The following is a 23,213-nucleotide window of genomic DNA, read 5'->3' as shown; positions in this document are numbered from 1 at the left end:
AAAACAGTAATATATATGCTCTCGTTGATTGTCAGGGCTTAGAATATTCTACATGAGCCTCACAAAGACTTATAGAAATTTTACAGAGAGCAAAGGGGTTAATTTTCACTGAAGACCAGTGAAACGATTGAGACTTAGCCAAGGGGTGTAGATTATTGATCTGTTTGCCCTAATACAGGTTTCTGCTACAGCCAGTTACCTTACATCCAGACACAGTACAGAAAGAGGGTGCGGGAGAAAGGGGCACATGCCTAGGCACCTAGAACCCAGAGTTTTCATTATATATTTTTCTGGTTTATAAGACAAAATAGAACCAAGGGAATGAAGATAAGGGGAAAAAGCACTTGAATATTTATTTTTTTAGCCATTTTGAGTTGAGCTCCTTCTAAACACAATGCTGCTGATTTCACTAATCCAGATATTGTACAAGCTTTAACAATAAAAGTTTATCAAGTTGTTCTACTACTGGCAGTACAGTGGCAACAAAAAACTTTCCTTGCTGTAGACAAAACATTAACCACAAGGCACAGCACATGATGATGTCTGTGTGAGCTCACTAGTTATGGCCGCACACACTGCACAAGGGTTACAACTGGAAGAATGTGAAAAATTCAGACAAAACAATGATGTCCATGTGAGATTAAACCAATAATCTTCTTTGTAGTTCGATGTTATCTTTCATAAAGAAATGGTTATTGCTTCTCGCTAAAACATTGCCCATCACTCATCACTGCTGCGTATATTATTCTCTACTAGTACAGTAATGAGATGTGCTTGGGCAGAAAGAAAATTTGGGAAATGGGAATAAAGGTTAAAAAAGGAAGAAAAAAACACAGCAGGTGCACAAAGAAAGACTTTTCTGTGACATCAATGCTTTGTATCTATGAAATATAAAGCTAATAAATGAATACTAGTCAAACAGATCATATGACACACATTGACAGTATTTGCATCATCACATACCCTCATTACAAAGAACGAAGAATCTCCATAAGGAATATATTCTCATTCTACATTATGCATTACTCACCTTAGATTATGAGAAAGTGATATAAGAGATAAAAGTTGTTGTCAGATAACTAGGACTTCCTAGGCTTTAGGCTGCTGAGACTGGATATCACAAGATTTCTATTCATTGCAAGAAAACAGAAATCTTCAACATTTATAGGGGTTATTTCAGGTCCTCAATATTTTTGAACTCCATCCTATTAGATAGCAAGCACCAACCAAATGCATACACAGTTGAAAATCTCCCCATACAATCATATCTTCATCATGTACAAAAGGAATAGAAACTTAAGAGACGTATACACTTACTCTGGCCTATACACAGGTAACCAGTAGACCAACCTCCCTCCTTCAACTAGGAACTCGGCTGCAAAGTTCAGCAGGTCTAAGAAGATATCGCTTAAGTGGTAGGTTAGCTGCACAGGTACATGACTTTCTGGACTAAAAAAAAATAGAACATAAGATTAATTCCATAAAATAATCCACACAAAAAACTTAGCAAAGCCACAAAACAACAAACATGTCCACTTTAAATATATTGTGCTTCTTCCAAGGTTTTCTACATGTACAATATGGACACATTATGCCTACAGGAGTTTTATGACATCCCATTCTAAATCCAAAGGTATTACAAGGACTTGATCCCCAATTGCAGCTAAACCAGCTTCCACTCTTATGGGAAGGCTTTCTATGAGATAGTGGAGTATATCTGTGGTATTTTTTGTCCATTCATCCAGAAGAAGTCAGACAGTAATGATGGAAACAGGGCCTAGTTTACAATCTTCATTCTAGTTAATACCAAAGATGTTTGATGCTGACCATGACCATGGCTTTATGGACCTTGCGTTTTGCACTAGTCATAATGGAATTGAAATAGCCCCATAGCATTATCCTCCTCTACTAGACTTTCTATTTGACACAATACAGTCGGTCAGGTAACGTTCTCCAGGCAAACGCCAATTCCAGAATGATCCATCAGGTTGTCAAATAGAGATATGTGGTTCACTTTCCACTGTAGTGAGGTGCTGTACATTAGTCCATCTGATTCTAGTCATGGTGTTTTGTGATGTAAAGGTTGCATGTAGCTGCTTGGCCATGGAAGCCTATGCCATGAAGCTCCAGGTGAACATTTTTGTGCTGATGTTAAAGGGGCTCTATCAGCAAAATCATGCTGATAGAGCCCCACATATGCGTGAATAGCCTTTAAAAAGGCTATTCAGGCACCGCTAAAGTTATATTAAACTACCCCCCAGTTTTAAAATAATACCCTAAAAAAGAATGTGATCAACTTACCCATCGTGCACGGTGGGCGGGCAATCAGGGTCCATCGTCTTCTTCATCCACGCCTCCTCTTCTTGTGATGTCCTCGGGTCATGTCTTCCTCCGGCGCTCGCGAACTGACATTGCTAAAAAAAAAAATGGCCTGGGAGCATGCGCAGTAGCCGTAGTAGAAGCAGCATGCTACTGCGCATGCGCCCAGGCCATTTTTTTAGCAATGTCAGTTCGCGAGCGCAGGAGAGCAGGAAGAGGAGGCGTGGATGAAGAAGATGGCGGACCCTGAATGTCCACCCACCGTGCACGATGGGTAAGTTGATCACATTCTTTTTTAGGGTATTATTTTAAAACTGGGGGGTAGTTTAATATAACTTTAGCAGTGCCTGTATAGCCTTTTTAAAGACTATTCACGCATATGTGGGGCTCTATCAGCATGATTTTGCTGATAGAGCCCCTTAAAAAAAAAAAAGAAAAAAAAAAGAAAGAGAGAGAGGTATGGGTCTCTGCAGTTACTGCCACTTTTATGTGCTCTGATCCTCCGCATTTGGCACCCCTTTCTGTAACTTTATATGGTTTCCCACTTTGTGGTTCCTAAACACTTTCAATATCACCATTCACAGTTCATGGTAAAATATCTAGCAGGGAAGAAATTTCATAAACTGACTTAAGGTGAAGTGTTCATATACTCCTGGAAAGTGCATGTCTGTTATGTAGAGATACAGTATAAAGGAATGTATCTAATCTGAACAAGGTAGGCTGGTCATCCTGCTTGTCTAGGAAAGAAATGTGAACAGGCCTAAAAAGCGATTGAGGAAACTACAAGTGGTTTTGCTTAGGGGGCCATAGGGTTTGCAGATTTTACAAGTAAATTGTATAAAATAAGATTTCTTCCACCTGTTAAACACAAATGCATCGATAACAGCAGCAAAATAGCATGCTATTTTATTTGATAGAAATACACTCTAAGATGATTAACTGTCTAAAAAGTGAATGAATACAATTTCTATCACCCTGGTGTGTGGACCTCTCAGGTTCATTGATAAATAACTTACAACTGGTCTGTCTTTATAATTTCTTTCTGTGTTCCAGTCTTCCTAGTTGACTCCCGAATACCATATGGTGCTAGAAATGGAGAAAGAAAAATAACTGTGCCAGTAGTATACAAATGGTTAACCTACAAACCACAACAAAACCGGTAAAGTTCCTCGAATTCAGGAAAAAAGCCAGTCACAGAATTCCTATAGCAAACATGCAATAAACTATACATGTAATTACACAGTATTAATAATTGTAGAATATAAAATAACTCATTTCCTTTTGAAGTTGGGAGTCTTTGTTGGTACCTTTTTATTCTCTTCTACAGCTCCACCCAAAACTGGCCTGAATTCACTGCCTACACAGGCCTGCTATATGGGTTATACCAATACCAATTAGAATCATTATATCAGTCATACACTATGGCAGCATTATTTATCTGTAGAGGCGGGTTTTGTTGTATTTATTTATTTTTAATTATTTTATTATGGCACGTAGTGCGGCTCTGTGTGCATGTGTGCGCCCAGGGCTTACTTACGGTCTGTAATGATTGCATCAAACAATGGCGCTCTTCTCCAGATGGGTTTTGAAGCGTCAGACACAAGCACATCAAGATAGTATTTCTCTAACCCATACTGCCGTAAATTGGCCCTTATATTCTCATCTGGCCCCCTCCACTTCTGGTTCATTCTGGTTGCTTTACCTGTGTGGAAGGTAGAAAGAAGCTGCATTAAACTTAAAAGTATAGAAAATTAAGTTCCATTATGATAAAGGGTTGCACAGGCATTCGCTCCCTTGTGATCTGACAGTGGCAGGAAGGTTGCAAACTGTGCACAACTGCTTAATAACCAATGAAAACTATTGTAATTGATGGCACCCATGCAAAAAATCTGAAAAGATCTGTCGAAAGCTTGTTGATGGTTTCCAGATTGGAAGATGATTTATTTATTTATTTATTTTAATATAATGAATGTAATAAAAATATATTACAAAGAAGCTAGATTTTACATTTGCTAACTACGCAGCCAGCATATAAGTAATGGTGGAGGGTCATTATAAGGAGTGACAGTATGAGAGGCAATGTGCTCTACAGCTTCTCCACACTTGAAACAACCTGTTTCCAGCACCAGTTGTGCCAGATTAGCTATGTTCTGTTAATACTAGTTTAGCATGAAACATTCAGCCCAGCTCTTCAAAGCCTTAATGTAATAAATGTTTCCAGCAAGCAGTGCTGTAGTTCTGGCAATAATTATTGTGCATGGTTCTCGACAAACACTCCGGACTGGAAACTGCACTGTATAGACGTTTTTCCATGCAAACAGTAAAAGTGATTATTTATATGTTGGCCTAATATGGGATCATGAACTCAATGGTTTTATCTAGCTTCATATTTGGAGATTTATGAAAAAGGAGCAAAGATGCCTTATAAACTGTTAGACATGACAATTTACTGAAACAACAAGAGCTTACTATGAAGACATTGGTTTACATTCTTCAGCAATGCAACACTGTGTGATACACAACTATAGCAGTCCAATGAGGTCACCAGTAGAAATGCTATTAGGCATACAGAAGGCAGGAAAAAAATGAATTTACTCACCCCGTCCATGGACTGTGTTGTAATCAATCTCTGTGCCGCATACGTAAGCCCCAAAGTGTGCACATGGTACCAAAAGACCCCCTACAGAAGGAATCAAACTACAGTCATTTATATGCTGGTGGGAGACTTTCCATTGATCAAGGACCCTAACTGCACAATGTATCCAATACTGATCAGATGGGGGAGACCTAAGGGTAGGTCATCAATATATACTGTAAGGATAAGAAAATCATTTAAGTATATACTATGCAGATTGTTTTACTACTAAGTAGGCCGTATCCCACCCTTCAATTTCAAAATTTCAGAGAAAAGAGAGGCCCACCCAGACACACTGTCTATGTGATTAATACATAGCAAGAAAGGTGCTGACTGATATGTTCTTAAGGATTTGTTCTATAAGGAAGTAAAAGGATATACTGAGCTGATGAGTGCGGCACTTGAAAGACGGACAGACGAATTATAAACTTCCCAAGCTTACATTTTCTATTCACAAATGTATAAAAAAAACCTGTCTGAAAACCCTAGAAAAATGTGTTGCAAACAAGATCATCAGCATGGCTGATTTCTCCTTTACATTAGCAAATGTTTTCAGACAAACGTTGACATTTCTCCTGCAGCCAGTGACCAATATATGCAGTTTAGCGGATATGCTGCTCACTTTAAGGGTTAGTTCACATATAGTTTTTTGGTTCGGATTTTGACACGGGAAGCAGTGTCAGAATCTGGACCAAAATTGGGGCAACACAGTGGCTCAGTGGTTAGCACTGCAGCCTTGCAGTGCTGTAGTTCAAATCCTGCTGGGTTCAAATCCTGCCAGGAATGACATCTGCAAGGAGTTTGTATGTTCTCCCCATTCTACAAAGACATACTGATAGGAAAAAAATGTACATTGTGATCCCCATATGGGGCTCACAATCTACATTTAAAAAAAAAAAAAAAGCCGGACCAAAATGCGCCTGCTGCGGCTAGCCGCAACTGTCGCGGCTTCCCACTCTGGATTAGGCCCAAATGAATGGACCTAGTCCGGAGGGATTGTCTTGACGCGGACGCCACGGCGGTTCCTGCCATGGAATCCGCGTCAAGATAGGGCAGGTCGCTTCTTTTTTACTCAAGCAGTAAAATACTGCTCGCGGAAAAAGGAAATGACTGGCTCCCATTGAATTCAATGGGAGGCGTTTTTTTTTTACGCGGATTCCGTGTCAAAATCTGGCCCAAAAGATTACGTGTGAACTAGCCCTAACATTACATTAGTATTTCTCATAATAGCAGGCGAATAGACATGAAATGCCTGAAAAATAACAGATAGGACTTGTTAGAATCACAAGAGTTATTGGGGTAGATGGGGCAGATGTTCACCTTTCACCAACTCTCTAACATAACTGTTATCCAAATCAAATCCCCCTTGGTTCCATTAACAAAAGACAGGTTTTATGCACTGTAAAGAGAGCTATAATACTCATATACACTATGGAACTGCTGCAAATTCTTTCACATATTATTCTTCTCCTGTACAACACTGCCCTCTTGTGGAAGACCAATAGCAACCAAATTTCTGCTCTAAGCACCTTGGTTCACATAGTAAATATGACCCATAAAGTAGCCAGCAATTCCCAAATTTTCCATGACTGCATACAAATAGGATAAGAATATGTGCTCTCTGCAGTTGCCCTATGTAACACTTCAATATAAACCTACATGAATACCTGAAAATAGCACAAAAATCTCTCCGCACTATCAAGTAACACCCCTTACAATAGGGAGAGACTAGAATCATGAAGTAACAACACCAATAAGAATAAAATCATTCATATTTATTTATAAATTTATCTAAAAAAAAAAACTATGTGAATTAAATACAATGAACAGAAACCCCATAAACAAACAGTGACAGGATCTGTCAGCCAAACAAGAGATTCACAATTAGCTATTAACCCCTTAACGACACAGCCCATTTTGGCTGTCAGGACTAGGTATAGTTTTTGCTTTTTTACATCTCTGTCTTCTGAGAGCCATAACGTTATTTATTTTTCCATTGACGTGCCCATATGACAATTTGATTTAGACGAAACAGGTTATACAAAGCCACTTTGAAATACATATAATGGATTTAATTTTTTTATTTTTTTTCTGGCATGGTGAATAAAAAAAATAAATAAATAGAAAGTCTTCAATTGTTTGCCGTTTTGGTCATACAGCATAAATGACATGCTATCTTTATGCTATCAGTCAGTACGATGACAGTGATGCCCAATTTGTAAAATGGTTTTAACTACTTTTGCAGGATAAAACACTTTTATAAAATAAATATTTTGCATTGCCATATTCTAAGAGCCACAACTTTTTTTCATTTTTGCAATTGATTGAGCTGTATAGGGTTAATTTTTTTGAGGGACAAGGTGTAGTTTTTGTGTACTCTGTTGGGGCAGATCTAACTTTTTTGCAAATTTTTTTATTCCATTTTTGGGATATTTTTTGTTACTTTTTATTTTCCGTATGATATTCAATGTGTGGGTTAGCTAACGTTAGGGTTTTGTTTTTTTTTTCTTTTTTAACAAGGGTTGTTTTGGATGCTTTGATACCAATTAAGTGCTTTTTTATTATTTTATTTCTAAAATAATAAATATATGTTCTAGAGAAAAATTGTAATAGGTTTAGTTTTAGGTTTTTTTCCTACTTAAAGGAAACTGCCTAAACTTTTTTTTTTCCCACATTTTTCTGCAGGACCACTACGGGACTTAAGCTTGCAATCTCTTGATCGCATGTATAATGCCCTTCAATACTGTAATGCAGACATATAGTATATAGTGTATACATGTCAGTGTAACATTCACATTCAGTCTATTACACTCAGCCTCTGGCTAGGCATCATAGGTTTCTCCTATACATGGCAGTGCTGGAGGCCACAACCAGACCTTTTCCTGCCACAAAAACCCCTTTTAGCACCCAACAATCGCAGTTACAGCAGGAAACCGGCTGTGTTTGTGTAAATATATTTGTCATGAAGCATTGTCTGTTCCATGCTGATGACAAACACGATGCTAAAAGGGGTTAAAAGTGTATAACCACCTCAAGTATGAGAGATCTTTAAAAAGTATTAATATTAATGCAAGGAAGACTAAAGCCACCCAGAAGGAAGGTACTGGTGGGTTCTGGGTGGGAAAGCACATGTCTGATATCATGTGAGAGGACAGAGCTGAAATATATGGTGAACTTCACTGACACTGATACACGCACATACTGTACACTTTATTAAAGGCATATTTTACAAAGTCTGAGAACCATTTACATTCTTCCTTTGATAGATGACAATCCCCAACCTGCTTAAAAGTGCCAGACAAAAATACTATTCCTGCCGTTTTCCAATTACACAAAGATATACTTTGTGATATAGATAAAGCTGATACGTCACATAACATCCATCTCTTTAGGCTCAATACAACCTGTCAGCAGGAATGACACCTGGAATCAGCCACAGCCCCTTATAAAGCAGCTGAAGAGTGCCAAGATCCGATTCTTATGGCGCTGTGTTTCTGCAACATGTGCAGAGAGAAGCTCTATACAATATGCTAACTGTTTGCATAAAGTAAAGGGAAAGGAGAGTCAAGTAATGAAGTCAGGCTGCTCACAGCCCCAAATGGATTCCCCTGGCATATACATAGAAATCACAGGAAGCCAGGGAAGGTATACCCAGGCAGGACAGTGCTTGCACACAGCCATCAGGTGCATGACCGTGATGCATGAGCTGGGATTTTAGAAAAGCTGGGTAGTAATGTCCCAGTACTTATGTCAAACAAACCACATTTTCTTAAGATTCACAAACTGTTCAACAAACTTTGCATAAGTATAAGGTGCAAGTGACCATGTAACAAAATACAGCCAAGAGATGTATCTGGAAAGTTTATATCTAAGAAAAAAATTTTTTAAAGCATCAATGCAACTAAATAAGTACAGGTGAGTCTTACCAGTGCCAACAAAAGGATCGAATACCAGATCATTGGGTTTAACTTTTGCATGGTTCGCCATGATGAAGGAAAGTCCAGCGTCCATGCTCGTGTTCCCAATAAAGTGCCTCTTTTTCACACTGTAAGAATTGATGAGGTCTCTTTGTCCATCTGCAATCTAATAACACAAAATATACTTACAGGATCAGTGAAAAGGACTTTTTTAGGCTGAGGCCCCACATTGCAGAAATGCAGCTTTTTTGTTGCAGATTTTGCTGTGGTGTTTTGAGCCAAATCCAGGAGTGGACTGAGTAAAAAGTACAAGTATAAAAACTTCCCAGGTATTTCCTATTCCTTTTGTAACCATTCTTGGCTTTGACTCAAAAAGAACCCAGAAAAACGTACAACAAAAGAAGCTGCATTTCCGCAATGTGGGTCTCAGCCTAAAAGTGTTATGTCTGGAAAAGTATTTATCCCCCTATCCATAGGATAAAGCATAAACTGATGATCAGTGGCATCTCGGCAGAATGCATCCATCCATTTACTTCAAAGGGAGTGACAAAGATAGCCACATAAAGAATGGACACACATTCTACATCCGCCATTACATTCACAAAGGGGGTAAAACACACCTGCTCTCTGGGTTGGTGGGAATCTCAGCAGTTAGATCCCCATTGTTTAGCAAATTACCTTCTACTCTAATAATTTTTCGTGACATAACCCATTAACAGGTGTTTTTTTCAATGCCTGATATTTATGGAATATCCTTGATTGATGACAATCCTGACCACTTTGACTCCTATTGATTGACCCCTCAACCACAGCTTTGAATGAATCCTTTACATTACAGTTTACCCCGAGATGTCACTTTAAACGACTCCAACTCCAGAGCCGCAGGGGCTAGAGCTGTATAAAGGCAAGAATCTTGTCTGTAGCCCATCTAGATATAGACATATCACAGGATAAAGTGGTGCTGCAAATACTCATACCATACCAGTGTGCAGGGAGAGGTGAATGATGTTTTTATTCTCCTGTCCTTGTCACTTGAGATAACCACAGAGAAGAGGTTACCATAGACTATAGGACTTTATTTTGTCCTCGTTAAAGGGGCTCTATTATTGGGAAAAGTCATTTTTAGATAAGCACATCCTTGCATAGCCTTTAGAAAGGCTATTCCACACCTACCTTTTGCATGTAAATTGCCTCAGTAGATTTTGAATAAGTCTGTGTTTATTCATATGTTAATGAGCTTCCACCGTGCACTCCTCTCTGCTATTCTCTATGTATGTACAGCAGAGGCTGCCGTGCTGGTGACTCATCTCTGCTGTACACACACATAGAGCAGACAGTGCACAGAGACACTTCCGGTGCACAGTGGAAGCTCATTAACATATGAACAAAAACAGACTTATTCAAAATCTACTGAGGCAATTTACATACAAAAAGTAGGTGTGAAATAGCCTTTCTAAAGTCTATGCAAGAATGTGCTTATCTAAAAATAACTTTTCCCAATGATAGAGCCCCTTTAATGAAAAGAAATAAAAACCTCACACAATTAGTATCGCCATTTCTGTAATAATGTTATTTATTCTACAAGATAGATGGCATAAACCTTAAAATTCACATGCCAGAATTGAAGTTTTCTGATCATTACACCTCTAAAAAAAAAAAAAAAAAAACGTAATAAAAACTGATCAAAGAGTTATGTACCCACAAAATAGAAGGTCTTGCAAAAGCTGCACTGAAAAAGTTATGAAAGCTGGAATGCAGAGGGATAATAAGTTTCTGGATTAAGACTAAAACGTGTTAGATAGCTAAAGGGTTAAATTGTATATAAGGCACCAGAGTCATGCGTCAGTAATATTCATTTGAGCCATAAATTCTAAATCTGCAAAAAAGTTACATTTTCAGGAGGGACTTTGCAATTTTAATGTGAGTGTTAAGGGGTCAAAGAGATTGTCCCGTTTTTTTCTTTTCTTTTTCACTATTGGGTTGGAGGTGTTTGTTAAACATTTTTGTAATATACTTAATAAACCTTTTAACTAACTTCCTTTTATTAGAAAACCACCGGTAAAGTTTCCTCTACCAACACTCTAAGCCAGTCTTTCCTAACCTTTAAATTTTCTTGGGGCACCCCAGCCAAATAATTTTTACCAAGAGACTAAAAACATCCAAAGGACACAGATAACATCATATGAAGGCATATGATCATCCTCCCAAACGGTGTTGGACCCCCCCTGGCAGGTTTTCCTGCTCTAAGTATTGCCATGTCTATCCTGTGCACCTATACTCAATGCAGTATGTAGAGCTGCAGCATTTGCCAAAGGGGATGGTTACATCAAATGTCTGTGTCACTAGTTCCAGCTCTAATGAAAAGGAAACATCACTAGTTAAAAGCACAATCGTGATGTGATTTATATATACACAGCATGAACTGTTGCATATAAAGTGTTTCTAACTAGTGATCTCTCAGGTTATTTTATAGTGTAACCACAAGAAAGAGAGATAAAATCAAGGCAGAACAAAAACATTTATGTGTATCTTTGAGCTTTGAACAGATCCAAAAGGATAGGCATCACGAATCAGGGCTCGTTCACATCTGCGTTGCCCTCTCCGTAGTTCAGGTTTCCGTTTCCTGCCTAAAACAGAGCAGGAGACTGAAACCTGCAGGAGTCTCTCACCCATTCATTTGAATGGGTGAGAGAGATGTCTGGCCGGGTTTTTTAATCCGGACACAGAGTCGGACATGCAGTACTCTGTGTCCGGATAAAAAAAATCCGGTTTCGCGGCGGAGAGCATAAAATGCTCACCGCCGCTCACGGCCGGACCCGGTCTGTGCTTTCCGTCTTCTGGCATGCAGAAGACGGAAAGCACAGAACGGAAACCAGAACGCAGGTGTGAACCTAGCGTCAGTACTACTCACCCGATGGAGTTGTACCAGGCACAACCCCTAAAGGCCGCATTTTACAATTCCTGCAAATCAGATGGGGTTTTAGGAAAAAAAAAATTTACAGTGGAAATGCTGCAATTTCAAAAACATGAGTGTTTTTGCAAATCGCAGCATGTCAATTATACTTACAGAATCACTGCCGCTTTTTGTATTGGTATAACAGAGAGAAAGTTTGCAGAGGAAAACTGCAAATTTTCTGTGGCTGCAGCTCGCTACATGGGGCCTTAATCTAATCAGCCTCTCAAGTACATTCTATGCTTTCTTAAGCCTGTAGTTGACCCAGTCTTGTAAGGAGCACATTTTTTTTCCTGGTATCAATAATACAAATTCTGATAAAAATTAGACTCTGTGTTGGCGCCGAGCATGCCAGTTTCAGTTCCTTGTGATGATTTTTCAAAGAGGAAGGTTTTCGATTAACCTTTTGTGTATTGGCTGTGTAGTTGTAGCAATGTACTGGAGAGGACAAATACGGTACATTCAATTAAATAGATCACATAGGAGGACTGGCAGGTTAGACAATGATTGACTGGCTACACAGCCATAACAAAAACGGGCTAAAATAACAAATATAACATGGAGTATAGGACACTGCTGCTTAAAACATAGTAGGGTATAGGACCCAAGAAAAATCACCCCTATGCCTGAAAACAAGAGGCGCTTTGAATCGGTAAAAAAAATAGAACGCAGTAATCCGAATGGCTTTAATGAAATAAGTGAAACCATTATTGAAGATTAACTTCAAGACATGGATTAAATTTTGAATCTTTGATATATGTATGTATGCTATATATAACCACTTTCACTACATTTATAATATCCTACAACACTTTATCTCTACAGCTGGTTCAGGGGATGATATAAAGAGAAACCAGTAAAATCTTTCTTCCTCCTCACTATGTTTTGAATATAACACGAATAGAAAAACTCGTTTGAAATTATATAATGGATCTAACAAAAACCAAGAGCGCCATCTGATCTCCTCATATCTATCTATCTATCTATCTTTATTCCACATTTAGTGTTATCATTGTTTAAACACTATGTTTAATGTTACCTAGTTTTCACACTCTTTATTATTTGCTTATATTATTCCTGTTTATGATTGACTGCATAGCATGTACACTAATTGTTAGCTCTTGGTTGCATACTTACCAGCCCCCTATTCGTTTCTATGTTTCTTCTGATATTTTTATGTAATAAAGTTAAGTTTTTGATTATATTTCTGATTTGTGTGAGATCTTTAGTTATATAGTTACAATGTACTCACCAACAAAACCACACAGTGCATTATTGTTAGGTTTTGTATATTTATAACAGCGGCATCTTGTGGACTTTCTATCACAATACATGACATAGCTTCTTATATAGGAAAAGGAAATTGGAGTCTGAGGACATCTAGTGGTTAATTGATGGATTTACTCACCATAGCTCTTTTTTTTTTATTATTATTATTTTTTTTATTTTTTTTTTTTTTTACTATCTTCAGCTTCTGTAGTGGTAGTCTTCAGTGATAAGTTGTAGTTATTATTAATAAAATAATAACAAACAATGATAAAGTTGTAGTTCCTAGGAGAGAATCTAACTGACTCACCAATAAAATAAACAGCAATAGCTATGGAATGCTTCACGGCTGTTATGAATTTATGTTCACATACTATATTACACTGCTCCTGCAACAGCTTATCTCAGGTTCTGATAAAGCCAGGTCTGTTATCTCTCTAGGGAAACACTCAGCTAACCCTCAGTGTATTGTTTACATGTTTTTGCATATTATCTGATCAGCTCCAGACAACACACTGGATGGGAAAACACCTTTAATCCAAATTGGCAGTTTGCTACTTTTAAAACATGCTGGAAAAAGAAAATCTAATTTGTTGCAAAATTCTAAAACCTCGAGAGCTATGAAGGTAGCCAGAAGTCAACAGACTTGTCCTCAAGAGGAACTGACGGGGATCATCGGTGCCAACAACATTCTCATTATATGACTTCCCAGCAAGCTGCTGAGATACTGGGACAATCACGAACACAGCGCAAGGAACAAGTTTAGAGGCAGGCCAGCTTGACAGCTGCCGAATTGCCGGAGCAGGCGGATCATCAACGCCAACAACATGCTCATTAAATGTTGTCCCAGCGAGGTGCTGAGATACCGGAACAATCACAGGCATGGCGTGAGGAACAAGTTCTGCAGCAGGACAGCTTAAGAGCTGTCGAAACGCTGGAGCAGGCAAACCATCGACGGCAGCAATTTGCTGAATACAGGCGGATCATCAACGCCAACAAAACGCAGACAAAGTCACAGGCAGAGGCTAGTAACAAAAAGAGTATCTACTTTCTAAATACCCATTTATATATTTTCTTTTGTTTTTGTTCTGCTGGGTTTTTTTAGTAAGTGATGCAGTGAAATGACCCCTTAGCATTGTTTATTTTTTATTTTATTTTTTTTTTTTTCAGTTTGACTACCCTACATTTATTTACTACTACTACTATTTTTTGATCTACGGTATGTATATCCATGTTTTAGTAGAAAAAAGTATGGGTTATTTTAGTTTATGGATTGTTGTTTATAGATTGAAGTGTGTATCCATGAATTACAGATTTCTGACCTCTGAACCAGTGATGTGACTAGTTTTGCTGCCAAGTATCTGTTTTAAATCATGTTTTGTTTTTTTTTACCTAAAATGCATTATCTTAATACAGATCTGTTTAGATCATTACTAGGAACTGAACTCCTATGCTTAGCGCCAATACAGAGTCTAATTTTTACCAGAATTATGTTATTTTATTAGTAATACTACAGAATCTCAGCCATCATATGACTGTGGACTATTAAAGGATTATCTTATCTTATTCCAGAACAATTTTTCTAGGTTGTATAAACAGGAGATACAGCTATCTGAAGTCACCATTTGACGGCAAATGCTACAGCTCTACACACTGGCAACACAAACGTGTATGGATTTCCCTGGTAACTCAGAGAGCTCCTAATTTTACAGGATGTTTTTTTTTTTTATTATTATTAAAAGGAAGTTATATTGGTTAATTAACGATAGGTTCACATTTGCATTTGGGAAACCGAAGCCGCTTAATGCTAAGGTCCCACACTGTGGAAATGCAGCTTTTTTTGTTGCAGATTGTGTTGTGGTTTTTTTTTTAGCTAAAGTCAGGAGAGGATTGAGTAGAAGAGAGAAGTATAAGAGCTTACTGCATATTTCCTATTCTTTTTGAAGTCATTCTTTGCTTTGGCTAAAAAAAAAAAAAAAAAGAAAAAAAAAACGCAGCAAAATCTGCAACAAAAAAAAGCTGCATTTCCGCAACGTGGAGCCTCAGCCTAAAAATTAGTTACCAGTGGACCGCATAGACTAATGGGGTACATACAGTTTCTGTCTGAAAAACGCAGAACTCCATACTTTTCAAGCTAATTTGAGACAGAATCAGGCCGCAGGTGTGAACCTGTCCTTAGTATATTCACCAAACTGTTCCTCCAAACAACCCTCAGCACAATAAGAAAATAAATATATCGGTAAATGAAATAAATAAAAATGAGATTTGCACTTTAAGTTCAAAAAAGTCAAGGGAAATACACAGTTTTTATAAAGATATTGATGCTCATATCCATATCTCTATGGTGAGAGGTTAAAATTATTTATTCAGAAATTTCTAGTACTCACCCACCGGCCAAAGTAGATCTTCAGAGGATCATTGGGAGCAGTATTTGGGTCAGGTCCATAATCTTCCAATAAGTAGAAGATATGTTCTGCATTCTGTAAACTGACTTTCCCTTTAAATGGCATGAACTCCATTGCCTGTATTTTCAAACAATCATTATTAGATATATAATACATTAGATAGAAATAAAGAATTAAAAAAAAAAAAAAATCAATGAACCAAGCAAGCGAACTGGAGTTCTATTCATAAGGCGGCTTTCAGGAGACTTTCAGTTCCTCTTCCTCCTGATCACTGGGGGACCTGGTGTTAAGACACTTATCCCCTGTCCTGTGGATAGGAGATAAGTGTCCATATTGGCACAACCCCTTTTAAGTCATAGTCAAACATTCTCATCTTTAGACAATGAAATTACTACTCACATCTATCTTTACAATCTTTTCTTTCTGTGTCAAGGTTTTATTGAAGCTATGGATGCATATCTTGTATGAGGAATTGGGCTGAAGATAAGGGATCTAAAAAGAAAAGCAATAATTAAAAAATAAGAACATAAAATATATTTAAAGAGAGCCTACATCGAGCTTATATTGAGTCTACAGGTAAGTATGTGGTAGGCAAACCTCACGAGGTTGGCCTGATGGTTTCGTTTGGACCGAACAGGAACTGTTATTATACTCTGAGGTCTCTTCAGATCCCACAGTATAATTAGCGGAGGCCTATGGGAGATGAGTAACCATAAAAAACATTATATTTCACCTCCCCTGTCCTCTGGCATTGGTCCTGGTCCTCTTTGAGCCTCTTGTGGCCTCCTGAATGACATCAAGAGTCACAGGCCTCAGCGGTAACATTGGTCACGCACATTGTGATGCTTGCATCTTTGTGTCATGTGATCCTGTGCCTGTGACTGTGCCTCAGAAGTCCCTGATGACACTCAGGAGGTTGGGAGAGGCCTGAAGAGGCTGAAGACCCGCACCAGAGCCTGGGGAGGTGAATAACTCTGTTTTTAATGTTTGTTCAGCTCTCATGGGCTTCCGCCAATTATACTTTGGAGTCTGAAGAGACCCCAGAGTATAATAGCAGTCCCTGTTCATATGTTTTCTGTCCGAATACAACTACAAGTAGAAACTTGTGAATACTGTAATAACTGAATCGAAATAACCAATGTTTACAAAAAAACTGTTACTCAGATTGACAGTTGGGTTTGGTTGTTTTTCAATTGCTTGCCCAGACCTAGTTCACAATGTGAACATTTTCCTGGCAAGCAACAGCGTCATAAAAGTGCAACAACTTTTCTCATATATGTTATATTTCCCATATATTTTATACATGTCTGATGCAGTAGAGAGGAGAGTCATCTAATACCGCCAATTACCTAGTTAGCCTAGAGACACATTGAATGATGTCCAGAGTCTTATCCATCAGCCTGGTCTCTAGGAATACACTGGCTAACAACCACAGCGTATTCAGTGGGGTTCTCAAGAAGAACATGCTTAGCAGCCAGTCACCTGGGTTTTCCCAGTTTATGCTAGACTTTATTTAAATGTCCATGTGTGCAAAGGTTTTTTTTTTTCCTCAAGTCATACTTCTATCTGGTAAATACCTGTCCATGTGTTCCTAATTTCAACCAGTCTAGTGTTACTGTGCACAAAAAATACATGTAAGAATGTGCAGCACTAGAACAATGGAAAATGCAGCATGTTAATTTCACATATGGAAGTGAAGTGTTTTCCCCCATATACTTATAATGGGGAGGAAAAAATGGAAAATGCAGTGGAAAAGAAGTGAAAAACATAAGTTATTGTGCTGCATTTGTTTCCACTGCATTTCTGCTGGATTTTTTTTACTGCATTTTGCGAGGTGTGGCCTGAGCCTAATAGTCCAGGGGTAAATAGTCCTTTATATGTCACAATAGATGAAGAAATTTTTGTTTAAAAAAAAAAAAAACACAAATCTCATCCTGGTTGGTATGGATAAAAAGCATAGAGCTGCTCCCATACTGTTCTGCAATATCTCTATTACCTCTGTAACAAGAGCACCAAACTGTCAGCCAGCCAGAACTCTCCAGTTCAGCCTGGGTTCACATCTATGCCAGAGTTTCCATCGGAGACTCCATTGCAGAGTCTGCTGATAATTGGTGGAGACAAAATTCCTGCATGGAGGACATTTTTACATCTGTTTAGCGGTCCGGCTCTCTGTCATTCAGGTATGGATACTGTGTATCTGTGGTAGAGCTCCAGAAAAGTCTTGGAGACAGGTAGGGGAGAATTGGATCATATACAGATTATGATTATGAGCAGGATTTCAGAGTAAAAAGCAGAGTAAATCCTAAAATGACCTCTTGTAGATACAGGTAGAGTCCTGCTTATCCCACCCACACACAGTGATTGTTGTCAACATGTGTGTGTTTTTACTCAAAAATCCTGCTTTAAAATACATATAAACCTTTATATAACAAAGATCAGCTTCTATTCCTCTATGGCGTCCTGCTCTCAGATAGGGCAGGTTCACTTTAAGTGGTTATACACAACTACTGCAGAACATAACTTTTTTTTTTTCTTAATAAAGGACCCTTTATAATCATAGTTTTTGCGATTTCTCATACCATCTTTTCCAAAGGATAGTTCTGGATTGACTGCTTGAGTTCATTCAGACATTTTCCATGGCCCCATAACTCAAAGAGAGATCTAAAGAAATAGCAGAATATATTATTTCATTTTGTATGTATTATAATTGCATATAACAATCACGGTCCATAATATTTTGGATATACACGTTTAAGAGCCATAAGCAAAGCTGAAATTAAGTTTCTTACGTTAAATAGAAAATTATTTAGACAAAACACTACCATTTTAATTCTATTCTGAAATAGCCACTAGGAGATATGACAAAGACATTGCCAACTAAGGCCGTGTTCACATGGAGGAAAGTAAAGAGGAATTTGTAGCAGTCTTCCACCTCAGATTTTGCTTCACTTTCAGTCTCTGTGCTTACAGACAAGTCACAAACGCATTGTACAAATTTTGATGGGTGGCAGTCTGGTCTCCATACAGCCACTAAAATAAAGGAGCACAAGCAGTCTGCCGAGAAATAAATTCATTAAGTCTAAGAAGCCACGCTGCAGAAACATGTTTTTTGTTGCAGATTTTGCTGCTGTTTTAAGGGCCAAAGTCAGGAGTTGCTTGAAAGGAAAAGGAGAATATAAAAGAAGTTCTTACACATTTCCCTTCTGTTAAATCCACTGCTGACTTTGGTTCAATAAAACACAGCAAATCTGTAACACAAAACGTTGCGTTTCTACAATGTGGGCCCTTAGCCTAAAAAGGTTTTCTAGGATCTAAACGGGGTTGTCCATGACTTTACATAGGAGAGGTCATCAATAGTAGGGTGGCAGGGATGACTCCTAGGCACCCTACCACCACTGATCAGCTACTGCAACTTAAGTCCCATTCAAGTGACCGGTTCTAATCAGAAAAATCTAATCTAAGATAGAATTAGTTATTTACTAATCCTTACTTTGCACATACAGTCCGATGCATTAATTTTCTTGCCAGGTCCTCGCATGGGATATTAAGAACACAAAAAGGAGACTGTGAACCAAAAACATGTGAAAACAAATTTAAAATACAAAAGTATGGAAATTCTGGTCTTATCACAATAAAAAAAATTCTTGACCTTGTGCATGAAATTTTATGTGGTTTTAAACAAACATTTCAAATATAACTGTTGAAAAAATTATATACTAATAGAGGTTGCTCAGTTTGTTGAACAACTTGCTAAAAGCACATTAAAGAGGACCTTTCACGTCCTCAGTGCACATGCAATTTTATATACTGCTAGAAAGCAGACAATGCGCTGAATTCAGCGCACGATCGGCTTTCCCGTTCTCTGCCCCCGCTGAAGAGCTATCGGTACCATTACCGTAGCTCTTCAGTGTCAGAAGGGCGTTTCTGACAGTCTGTCAGGAACGCCCCTCCTCACAGCAGTGTCTATTGTGCTGTACTGTGAGAGGGGGCGTTCTTTACTGGCCAGCCATAATGCTGAGCAGTGAGGAACGTCCCCCTCAGTACTCATCTATGGACGAGTACTATCAGGAGTAGGGGAGGGAGGCGTTCCTCACCGCTCTCTCAGTACAACGCTATAGACGCTACGGTGAGGAAGAGCGTTCCTGACTGTCAGAAAGGCCCTACTGACACTGAAGATCGACTGTAACGGCACCGATAGCTCCTCACCAGGGGCACAGAACGGGAAAGTCGAGGTGAAAGGTCCTCTTTAAGTATGTATTTATGGAACGTAGAAATGAATATTTAATTTATGCCAATACTGAAATTAAATGGTTGTCCAACATAAAAAAAAAAAAAAAAAAACCTAAAAGCTGAGAACCTAACCCCCTCTTCCCATACTCACCTTTCCCCCAGTTCTCTAGTGTCTCCCAGCACAGTCCAGTCTTGCTTCTGCCACTCTGCCACACTGTGTCCTGCTCCTTAGGTTGCTGATTGAGCTCCGTGGTCACGTGCAGTGGGTACCTCCACCGAAAGAAAACATCAGAGCTGCAGGACCAGACAGTGCTAGAAGACACAGGAGCACCAGGGACAGTAGAATATGTTTTGAATTTTTTTTTCCACTTTCCATGGTCTAATTTAAAAAGTAAATATGAATATCTTGGACAACCATATAATGTAAGAAAAGTTAGACCAAAGTCAGCTAGCAATCTTAACGAACATGCACAGTGTCTACAGGACCAACAACTGTGATTATGTCTAATTTTTTTCCCTCAGTCACATAAAGCAGTGGCATATCAGAATGGCAGATGCTCAACCTCTACCTACCACTGAAATAGATTGGCAAGTTTAGGGAATGTGATGTTCCCCTTAGGTCTTACTCTCATGTCAGTGATTTGCATCATTGTGGTAGTGATTGTGAGCCAAGACCAGGAATGGAGACTTTATAGACATAAGTTATAATGGAAATATTTGCACCTGTTTTGTGTTTTTGACCCAATTCTGGTCTTAGCTTTCAGTCCTTGATGCAAAACAATGATGTGTAAGTAAGGCCTTAGCGAAACACAATGTGTAGGAGACTGCAAGGTCTGTGGAGTCGGGAGCCAAACCACAGACTAATAGCCATTGTCTATGGCAAGCGGTAAAGATCCTCTAATTCATTAAAAAATCTAGTGATTAAATCCCTATGAAAGTATATATGCAACAAACTTTGCATCTAAGTAATTTATTAATCGGAACAAATTATTTTATTTTGCAGCTGGAGTCGGTAACTTTTTTCCTGATACTTAATTCTGGTAAAGTTGTGAAAAGGCATCCATGCAGAGGAGTTCACACACAGCATTACAAAAGCGGAGCTGCAGAAGATGAAACAATACAGGAATAAGGCTGAGCTGATACACAAGGGCTAGTGAAGGAAGCAGCATCCTAGACACACAGCCCCTCATCCTTATGTCTTACTGGTAGAAGTATTCCCATATCAGAAAAGTATGGAATTACTAGCAGGTTGTAATCGGCATATCAAGGGGACTAAAAATTAATAAAGTAATGGACATTGCATCTTACAAAGATGTCCATAGTAGTGAATTCACTTTCAAGATTGCTGCTGGCCCAGCAACTCCATACGAAGGGGGGTGTCCCAATACAGACACTTATACCCTATCCACAGGTGATACATTGCTAGGGGTCTGACCACTTAGTGCTGCAGCAATGAGAAGAATAGGAGACTGAATGTCCCCCTGCATCCATCGTGTAAATGAATCGCCAGTACCGCTCCATTCACTGCCACGGCAATCTCTGACAGCCCCATACAAGTGAATGGAGTGCTGGTCACATAAGTTCACCGATGCTTCACTCACAGTGAGGGAGAGGAATTTCAGTTCCTTATTTTTAGTTAGATTCCCAACAATGTGACACTCATACCCTATCATATGTACAGGGATACGTGTTTGGAATTGGACAAACCTTTAAAGAGGACCTTTCACCATATCCGGGCACATGCAGTGTTATATACTGCCAGAAAGCTGACAGTGGGCTGAATTCAGCGCACTGTCGGCTTTCCCGATCCGTGCCCGGTGTAAAGCGCTATCGGTCCCGGTACCGTAGCGCTTTACAGTCAGAAGGGTGTTTCTGACCATTAGCCAGAGACGTCCTTCTGCCTCGCGGCGCCTATCGCGCTGTACTGTGGAGCCGGGAGGAACTCCCCCCTCCCTCTCCTGATAATGCTCGTCTATGGACGAGCTGTGTGAGCAGAGGGAGGGGGCGTTCCTCCCCGCTCCACAGCACAGCGCGATAGGCGCCGCGAGGCAGAAGGACGTCTCTGGCTAATGGTCAGAAACGCCCTTCTGACTATAGAAGAGCTACGGTACCGGGCCGTAAGCTCTTCACACCGGGCACAGATCGGGAAAGCCGACAGTGCGCTGAATTCAGCGCACTGTCAGCTTTCTGGCAGTATATAACACTGCCTGTGCCCGGATATGGTGAAAGGTCCTCTTTAAGTACTACAGATCCTCTGATTATCAGTTAGACATACCGATCACAAGGTGGTAACATATCCTAGAAATATACCATTATTAGCTATCATTGGAATACCCCTGTAGGCACCAGTAGTAATTGAACGTGTGAATTCTACTTCTATATAAAGTTATACTGACATGTACAGACACAAGCATATATATGTAAACTCTACAAACCTTTCCATGGTCTTCTTGAATCTTGCTGATATTGCCACCAAAAAGTGACAGAAGAGACTGAACTTCCTGCATTGTGAAAAATTTACATTATTACCAATAATAATGACTTGAAACAGTTTTCAGACAGAACACCCCCCCCCCCCCCTCCTATTACTTAAAGAGGACCTTTCATCAGATTGGGCACAGGCAGTTCTATATACTGCTGGAAAGCTGACAGTGCGCTGAATTCAGCGCACTGTCGGCTTTCCCGATCTGTGCCCTGGGTAAAGCGCTATCGATCCTGGTACCGTAGCGCTTTACAGTCAGAAGGGCGTTCCTGACACTCTGTCAGGAACGTCCTTCTGCCCAGTAGCGCCTATCGCGCTGTACAGTGTGAGCGGGGAGAAACGCCCCCTCCGCTCCTGATAATACTTGTCTATGGACGAGCAATGTGAGTGGAGGGAGGGGGCGTTCTTCTCCGCTCACACTGTACAGCGCGATAGGCGGTGCTGGGCAGAAGGACGTTCCTGACAGAGTGTCAGGAACGCCCTTCTGACTGTAATGCACTACGGTACCGGGACCGATAGCATTTTCCCAGGGCACAGATCGGGAAAGCCGACAGTGCACTGCATTCAGCACACTGTCGGCTTTCCAGCAGTATATAGAACTGCCTGTGCCCAATCTGATGAAAGGTCCTCTTTAAATAGTAGCAGAGATGCTTCTGCCTCCTTCCATAAACAAACACTCCAAAAGCAAGCACAAACGACACTGCCATGTCCATCCCCAGAAATTAAAGTGGTTATATACATTCATGCAAGTTACAACTTGCCCAATATTTTGTTGTCTTCAGTTCCCAAATGACCATAAGGCCCGGTTAACATCTGCGTACGGTAATCCGTTCAGGAAGTCCGCATGGAGACCCCCTGAACGGACTATCGACCGCATTGGCAAGCTGTGTGCAGTGAAGGCACACGGACCCCATAGACTATAATGGGGTTTATGTGCTTTCCATGCGGTCTACACGAGTCATGCTGACAGGAAAGTAAATCGTGAAGTACTTTTCTGTCCGCATGA

General features: G+C 39.5%; 1 protein-coding gene across 1 annotated transcript in view; it reads right to left on the bottom strand.

The window, feature by feature from the left end:
* TRMT11 (tRNA methyltransferase 11) overlaps positions 1–23,213 on the bottom strand; it is a 45,832-nt gene that overhangs the window by 21,377 nt on the left and 1,242 nt on the right. The window contains exons 2-11 of the mRNA XM_075267983.1: positions 22,161–22,226; positions 18,986–19,059; positions 18,075–18,156; positions 15,895–15,987; positions 15,478–15,612; positions 8,881–9,037; positions 4,919–4,999; positions 3,857–4,021; positions 3,336–3,405; positions 1,318–1,449 (exon numbers count right to left, since the gene is read on the bottom strand). Coding sequence (XP_075124084.1) covers positions 1,318–1,449; positions 3,336–3,405; positions 3,857–4,021; positions 4,919–4,999; positions 8,881–9,037; positions 15,478–15,612; positions 15,895–15,987; positions 18,075–18,156; positions 18,986–19,059; positions 22,161–22,226 — 1,055 coding nt within the window. The remainder of the gene's footprint in view (positions 1–1,317; positions 1,450–3,335; positions 3,406–3,856; positions 4,022–4,918; positions 5,000–8,880; positions 9,038–15,477; positions 15,613–15,894; positions 15,988–18,074; positions 18,157–18,985; positions 19,060–22,160; positions 22,227–23,213) is intronic.

Source organism: Leptodactylus fuscus, chromosome 3 (assembly GCF_031893055.1).
Source record: "Leptodactylus fuscus isolate aLepFus1 chromosome 3, aLepFus1.hap2, whole genome shotgun sequence".
NCBI classification, from domain to species: Eukaryota; Metazoa; Chordata; class Amphibia; order Anura; family Leptodactylidae; genus Leptodactylus; species Leptodactylus fuscus.
The sequence above is the reverse complement of the archived record's forward strand: the minus strand, read 5'-3'. Positions and strand labels throughout refer to the sequence as shown.